Genomic DNA, 7,980 nt, shown 5'->3' with positions numbered 1-7,980 from the left:
GCATCAGAATGGGAGGAATAAAGACGGAAGATTGCGACATGTGGCTGATGCTTCTCAGTGGAGAAATATTGACAGAGATTTTCCAGATTTTGGCAGAGAACCTAGGAATTTAAGACTAGGACTTTGCACTGATGGAATTAATCCCTTTGGGACGTTAAGTACCCAACATAGTACTTGGCCAATAATGTTAGTGATTTATAATCTCCCTCCTTGGCTTACCACAAAGAGTAAATACATTTTATTGACAATGCTAATATCGGGTCCTAAACAACCTGGTAATGACATTGATGTGTATCTAGCACCGTTAATAGAAGATTTGAAATTACTATGGGATGTTGGAGTAGAGGTGTTTGATGCAGCTAGCGGTTCAAGATTCCAAATGCATGCTATGTTGTATTGCACAATTAATGATTTTCCTGCTTATGGAAACCTGTCGGGGTATAGGTTGAAAACTGATAAAGGGTGTCCGGTATGTGGCGATGACACCGAGTCTGAATGGCTGGAGAACAGTTGAAAATATTCATACAGGGGTGGTCGACGATTTCTAGAATTGGGCCATGATTATCGTAAGAAGAAGAAGGCATTCTATGGTAAAACCGAGCGCCGATCAGCCCCCTTGTTTCTGAGTGGAAAAGAGTATCATGAAAAAGTTAAGAATATCAATACAGAGTTTGGAAAACCGTACATACCACCACCGGAAGGGGTTTACCACACAAAGAAGTCCATCTTTTGGGACCTACCTTATTGGGAACATTTGTCTGTTAGGCATTGTATTGATGTCATGCATGTTGAGAAGAACGTATTTGATAGTATCATAGGCACTTTGTTGAACATTCCTAATAAGACTAAGGATGGCGTCAAAGCGAGATATGATATGGTTGCTAGGGGGCGTTTTGAGGTAAATCCAATTGAAAAGGGGAAACGTACCTACTTACCTCCAACTTGCACAACTTTGTCAAGAGATGAGAAGATGGCGGTGTGCGAGTCATTAAAGGGTTTGAAGGTTCCGTATGGGTATTCCTCTAACATAAGTCGTCTTGTTTCAATGAAAGATTTGAAACTAGTGGGCTTGAAATCCCATGATTGCCATGTTTTGTTAACCCAACTATTACCCGTGGCTATCCGATCTGTTTTACCTAAGCATGTTAGACAAGTGATCACAAAGCTATGCAAATTCTTCAATGCAATTAATTCAAAAGACATTGATCCAGAGACTTTGGATGAACTACAAGCAGATGTTGTGGTCACACTTTGTGAACTTGAAATGTATTTTCCTATCAGTTTTTTTGATATTATGGTTCACTTGATTGTTCATTTAGTGAGGGAAATAAAGCTTTGTGGTCCGGTGTTCCTGAGAAATATGTGGGCGATGGAACGGGAGATGGGGACCTACAAGAGACGAATGAAGAATCGGTACCGTCCCGAAGGTAGTATCGTTGAAGCAACAGTTGCTTGTGAGACACTTGGTTTCTGCCAAGATTATTTGACGAGTCTCCAACCTATTGGACTTCCTACATCTCGACATGAGGGAAGACTTGAAGGTAAGGGTACTTTGGGAAAGAAAGTTATTAGTGGCGATCATGAATCTTTTAACATGGCACATTTGTATGTTTTGCAACACATGACAGAAGTTCACCCATATTTAAATGCTCACTTTGCATTAATAAAGAGACAAAATCCACATAAACGTGAAGCTTGGTTGATGAGCGAACATAATAGAAGTTTTGCCCATTGGTTCAAAGAAAAGGTGATGAATGAGTTGTCAAACAAAACACATAATGTGAGTGATAATCTACGATGGTTAGCATATGGCCCGAAGCCTAACGTCTTATCTTATGAAGGGTATGATATCAATGGATTCTGCTTTTACACAAGTCGTCAGGATGAGAAGAGTACAATGCAGAATAGCGGAGTTACGGTTGTCGCATCCTCTATGGAATACGTTGGAAAGGGGAAGAAACCAGTGGATATAACAAGACCGTATTATGGGATAGTCGAGGACATATGGGAGCTAGACTATGTTGAATTTTCCATACCCTTGTTTCGATGTAAATGGGCTGACTGTGAGAAAGGTGTCAACATCGATGATATGGGATTTATTTTGGTCGATTTCAACGTTGCCGGAAATGTGAATGACCCTTTTATACTTGCATCTCATGCTAAACAAGTGTTCTACATCAAAGATCCTTTGGATAAAAGGCGCTCAGTTGTCCGTTATGGTAAAAGGCGCATTCTCGGAGTAGATGGTGTAGTTGATGAAGAAGAGTACGATCAAGTTGATGAACCTTCTCCTATTTCTTCACATTGTCAAGATGTGCAAGTAATACGAGACGAAGTTTATTTGCGTGTAGATCATAACGAGGGAATATGGCTTGATAACCCTAAATAGTGATTCGTAACATTATATTATATTTGTAATGTCATATAGTAACTTTATATCATAATAGGTCTTGTTTGGTGGTTTTACAGAGGCCTCGCTAGAGATGCTTGGTAACCTTCATTTGTTTTGACTTACGCTAGACTATGTGGCATTTTTCGTAACCTTCATTTGTTTTGACTTACGTTCTTTCTCTGCTTTCTTTTTGCTTTCTTTTTTAGCTGAACTGATGGTAATAAAACCAGCTCCCTTAGTCTAAGAATGATTGTTTTGTGCTCCCAGCAACCATATAGTGCATAGCCACAATCAGAGAAATAAGTATCAGGCGAACAAAACTAGAACATCCTCTCTGCCTGAGCATCTGGACAGGAGAAGTAATGCCTTGAAGCTGCCTAGGAAGATCTAACCACTGATACAACTCCAAGTAGCATGTTCAATCATTGTTATATGATACTTACTTTCAATTTTTTTCAGGTGTTTAAAATGACTGCAAATGAGGGTGACAATTCTAGTCAAAAACAAAAAATGAGAGGTGTGACAACTGGGCAGAACTTGAAAAGTGAAGATTTAGAGAAAGTGCATATTCAATTTGATGAATTTGGACAACCAACTGGGTTCTACCAGAGTAAGTTTGCAACTGACATGGGTGTTTTAGCACGAAATATCAAGATCACGTACCGAAGTTGGAAAAAGGTACCATGGGGAGAAAAAGAAACACTTTGGAAAGATGCAAAGGTAACTAATCTGATTTTTTGTTGACAAAATGTTTCTGTCTTGCCTGCATTTTTGTTTGTGGTTACTTCAGTAATCAGTCTTCGACTCTTTTCCTTCTGGCTGTTGATATTTTATTTTCTTGATAAGTTGACTCGAGATAATTTATTTATATCTCTATGCTTATTATTTATGGTCGAGTATGCTGTTTTGCTGACTTGGTTCACTTAGTTTAAGCTATCCTCTATAAGAGCTTGCCTAGTTCACTTGCTCGCGTAAGGGGAGAGGGAAATGTGCTGACTTGAGTTCACTTCTCTGATCTCATTCACTGAAAATGAAGAAACTTCAAAACGCTTCTTACTTAGAAACTATATAGAATATTTCCGAACTATACAATTTATATAGATGCAGTACAGACAGGACCAAGTAATTGTAGTTTGATCTTGATCCGTTGTTTACTTAATTCAGTTTTCGTATCTCCTAAATTGATCAAGGCCTAGACCAGACCAATGAATGTCGCTAATGAGTACATACAAATGTAAAAAGTCGGTAGACATACTTTAAATTTGCTTAATTTGAGAGATTGTTATACTTCTAATTAGACCTTAAAATGTAAAATTAGTACATACAAATGTAAAATTTGCTAGTGAGTTGGAATTGAAGTAGTCAGTAGCTGTTTTTTTCATTTATATTGCTTGATATGACAATGCAACGGTAAGATGGTACACATTCAAGTTTAAAGTTAAATTTCTACACTTGTATGAAATTGTTTTCGTAAGAACATGATTTATTATTTACTAACACGCTACTTTGTTTCCTTTTCAAGAATACATGGAAGCTCACTGATGATAAACAAAAGATTGTTTTGAAGATATTATCAGGAGCATTAAAGGAATTCAGGTCGAGATTAACACGCACTTATATTACCAAGACCCTAAAACCCAAGGAAGGAGAAATAATTGGCGATAGTCCAGTGGGTAAGTATAAAGCTATCACAGACGAGATTTGGGAAGAGTTTAAAAGGCAACGGATGGATAAGCGTTTTATGGTGAGTACTATTTTTTTTTGGCAAGGAATAAGAGCTTTCATTAAAGAAAGAGTGGGACAAATCTGAAAAAAATCCTGGAATTCCTGGAATTAGCTACTAATCTAGCCCGTACAACAATCTTAATCATATAAATTAGCTGATCAGAGAAGCGGGACAAATCTGAAAAAAATCCTGGAATTCCTTTCAGACCACAAACAATACACCACTGCAGCCAGCGCAACTCTAGCCCATTTCTTCCTCCAATGTCAGCAGTCTTGATGTAAGAGTGCATCCATTCAGTCCATACAGTTGTACTCTCCAGAGTTAGTTTCCTGAACTGCTTTATCATTAGCGTTTTTTCCAACTGAGCAGTTCTATAATATCAAACCCCCCGCTTTTGCTTCTCTGCTCCTTTGCTTGTATGTCATGCTCCTTTGCTCTTTGACTTAACATACTAAGTTCAGCTCTTTTTAGCCAACAATATTGATCAATAAGCTCACTTTTTGCAGCCTGCAAATCTCTATTTGTTGGTTGCAGCTGTAGTTGAGTTTGACAATGATGCAGCTTGTTTTGAGCCTCAGCAACCCTAGAAGTAAGACTAGAATATCTCCTAGCATTTGATTTCTTCAACTGAGGTTTCAAAAGCTTTAAATGAGTGACCAGTTTGAACATCTTAGTCCCCATCACCCTCATGTCCCATATCTGAGCAACTGTTGAATATTTAATTGATCTTGTGATAATATTTATTGAATATTTGATTGATCTTGTGATAATATTTAGTAATGATGAATATGAAATTGCATATACAATATTGTAGGAAATAAGTGAAAAGGCTCGAGCCTCCCAAAAAATGAACTTGCATCCTCATTATTTGGGAAGAGCGGGATATGCCGGTAAAAAGGAAAAGTGGTACAAAGAAGAACTTGCTGAAGCCCTTACACAAGACAAATTGGAAAATGCTGAATTGGATAATCATGATTCTGATCCTACTCTTTCACAAGAATCAATTGATTTGGTTGATGAACGCTTTAGTGATCGCGGTTATTTATGGATAAAAGCACATACCCCGTCATCCACCCGTGCGCCTCCACCACGGATACAAGAAGTGACTGAAAAATTCGTAAGTCAGCATGTAACCTCATACCGATCTTCATAATTTGTTATTTATTTTCATTAATCAAACACCGAGTATGAAATCCGTATGAATCTCTATCAATTACCAATGTCACCCTCCTTTTATTAATAAATAGGTATAAAAAATATATTTTATGTATAAAGTAAGCATGTAACCTGATTGATATTCTCTAAATCAATAGAAATTAGTAGAATCCTCATGACAAAATCAACTAATATATTTTTTTCAATAGTGGGTTTGGAAGGAAAAGCAGCAAAGAGGAGAGTTCGTTCCTAGTAGATTCGAAGATGCGTTGGTGAAAGCATTAGGGAAGCCGGAACATAATGGAAGAACAAGAGGAGTTGGTGGAAATGTTGGTCTCCAAACATATTTCGGAAAACCAACGAGTCGAGGTTCAAATGCAAAGATTTATACTGAGGATGACATGAAATTGCTATTGGAGAAGGTGAAAAGAGAAGCTACGGAGGAGATGAATGCCATGATGGAGAAGAAATGGGCAGACTTTATGGGTAAAACACCTTCTCCTAACGAAAATGCGGTAGCTTCCACCAAGTATTCTTTGTCGCAACGACAAGAACATAGTAGTTCTCATTCGACACATCATATTGACCCTTTTATTGAATTAAAGGTAATACCATTATTATATATCTTGCTAGAAAATATTGTTATTGGGCTGACTTTATTTGTTTTAATTATATTGTTGGTCATTTTATAATGTGATTACAGGAAGTCGTCATTCATTGTCGACTTCTTTGTGCATATGAATGGGGAATTGATCATTGTTCTTTGAAGGGATGGTTTCACCATGGGTAGAAGGAAAAACTGTACACAACAAACCATTAACCATGGAAAATGCTCATGTTTCCATTGACAGTGTTATTCGACCAGATGCACCACTTCCATTGCCATGGAACGGATTCACAAATGTCGGTGATGCGGAAGGAAGTTTTGCATTATGGCCTAAATTTTTTATTTTAATGGCAAACGAGGTAAATACAAGTACAACCAAATTATAATTTTTATAGTTTTTGATATTAACATATTACCAAGCCTTCTATTTTCATAATCAATTTACTATTTGTATTCAAATTTTTGTTTAAAGGTCAAATCTAGTAATGAAAAGAAGAGAAAAGACAATGTCAAAGACACGACAGAGTCCGCTAATAAAGTTCGAAAGCTTGTAAGTTCTATCCGTTTTTTATGTTAATGCGGATTAATATGAACTGGATCATCAATTATTTTATGAATATATTACAATTGTTTAATTTGAAGGACAAGTCTCTTGAACATACCAAAGGAAAAGACAAAACTCAAGGTGAGGAGTACGACAAGAGACCTCTCAATGTGATAGAAGTACATGAATTGGATCATGATTGCCAAGCCTTGGAAAAAAAGTTATGTTCCTTGCCTAAAGATGAAGTCATTAAGATGGTGATCGATGAGTCAGTTTATAATTATAGAGAAGGTAACATGGTAATCTACTTAACCGTTGTTGAAATTAGGCAGATGTTCAGAAGTCAATGGTTAAATATTCATGTGCTTCAAGTTTGGGGGAGGTATGTAAAATTCTATATTACTCATTTTTTAGATATTGATCTATATTATTACCTATTACACCCATATTGTGTTGAAATTGTAGTTTCTTATATCAATGTGCGACTGAAATCGAAGCAACGAAAGTCGTTGGATTCATGTGTCCTGTAAAACTCTTGGATTACATGCATAATACGCGTCAATGTGAAGATTATATAATGCATGTCCTGAAGATTCAAGAGGACAAGAAATATATCATGGGTGCATTTTATGAAGGGTAATTATTCAAATTTTTATGATTTATGTTATTTGTTACTTCCTAATATTAACTTTAAGTATAAATTTCAATGCATAGAAATCATTGGATGTTGATTGTTGTTTGCTTGGGGTTGAACACGGTGTATATTTTGGATTCACAAAAAAAGACACCAAAGAAGTTGAGCATAAAAGGGAGGCTAAAAGCAGCTTGGATTATACATTGTGTTAATGGAGGAAGGCGTAATTTTGCTAAAAAGAATCAACTTCAGATCAAAGTGATTGATGTAAGTCAGCATTAACTACTTTTTTCAACTAGTTAATATCATATTCCAAATATAGTTTAATTAATATTATATTATTTTATATATTTAGTGTCCCCAACAACCAGAAGATTACGAATGTGGTTATTATGTCATGAAATGGATGTATAACATAACATTCTATTACTCAAAGGGCGATGAGGAAAAATTTGAGAAGGTATTTCTTTTTTTAAGTATAAATTTTTATAGTTTATTTATTTTCTTATTTTTAAAACAATATCTCATTATTGATTTTTTTAAATGTAGATTCTTGCAGATTCAGCCATGTCAGTAGAAGATATAAATGAAGTTAAAGAGGTGTGGGCTACAAAATGTTTAGAGAACATGTAGCATAGATTAGTTTGTTATTCCTTTTTTGGAGAACATTGTTGCTTTTTTTTTTTGAGAACATTGATGTTATGTCGGATGGATGCGTTATTGGAAAACATTGGTGTTATTGTTTTGTTGGATAAGAATATGAGATGAATGGTTGTTACGAAGCTATTGTATGGAACATTTTGTTGGGGAGTTGATTGCAATTTTTTGCAGGTATTCTTGTATCAATATTTATATTGGGTTAGCATCAATTTATGGGGAGGTGCTGTCAAAATTTAGCTAGCTAATTTGTATTTTTAAAAAA

The 7,980-nt window shown here is 35.9% G+C and overlaps 1 protein-coding gene across 1 annotated transcript; it reads left to right on the top strand.

Moving 5' to 3' along the window:
• Nucleotides 1–6,095: 6,095 nt before the first annotated feature.
• On the top strand, nt 6,096–7,691 carry LOC141627602 (uncharacterized). Its single transcript, XM_074440837.1, has 7 exons — nt 6,096–6,239; nt 6,353–6,430; nt 6,523–6,806; nt 6,890–7,060; nt 7,139–7,325; nt 7,414–7,518; nt 7,608–7,691. Exons 1-7 carry the CDS (start codon nt 6,096–6,098, stop codon nt 7,689–7,691), a joined length of 1,053 nt encoding a protein of 350 aa, XP_074296938.1.
• Nucleotides 7,692–7,980: the final 289 nt, after the last annotated feature.

Source organism: Silene latifolia, chromosome 2 (assembly GCF_048544455.1).
Source record: "Silene latifolia isolate original U9 population chromosome 2, ASM4854445v1, whole genome shotgun sequence".
Classification (NCBI taxonomy): Eukaryota; Viridiplantae; Streptophyta; class Magnoliopsida; order Caryophyllales; family Caryophyllaceae; genus Silene; species Silene latifolia.
The sequence above is the reverse complement of the archived record's forward strand: the minus strand, read 5'-3'. Positions and strand labels throughout refer to the sequence as shown.

Coding starts and splice junctions, on each gene's coding strand:
- LOC141627602 (XM_074440837.1), top strand. CDS start 6,096: ATGGAAAATGCTCATGTTTCCATTGACAGTGTTATTCGACCAGATGCA. Junction 6,807..6,889: donor GTGCTTCAAGTTTGGGGGAG/GTATGTAAAATT, acceptor TTGAAATTGTAG/TTTCTTATATCAATGTGCGA. Junction 7,519..7,607: donor ATGAGGAAAAATTTGAGAAG/GTATTTCTTTTT, acceptor TTTTAAATGTAG/ATTCTTGCAGATTCAGCCAT.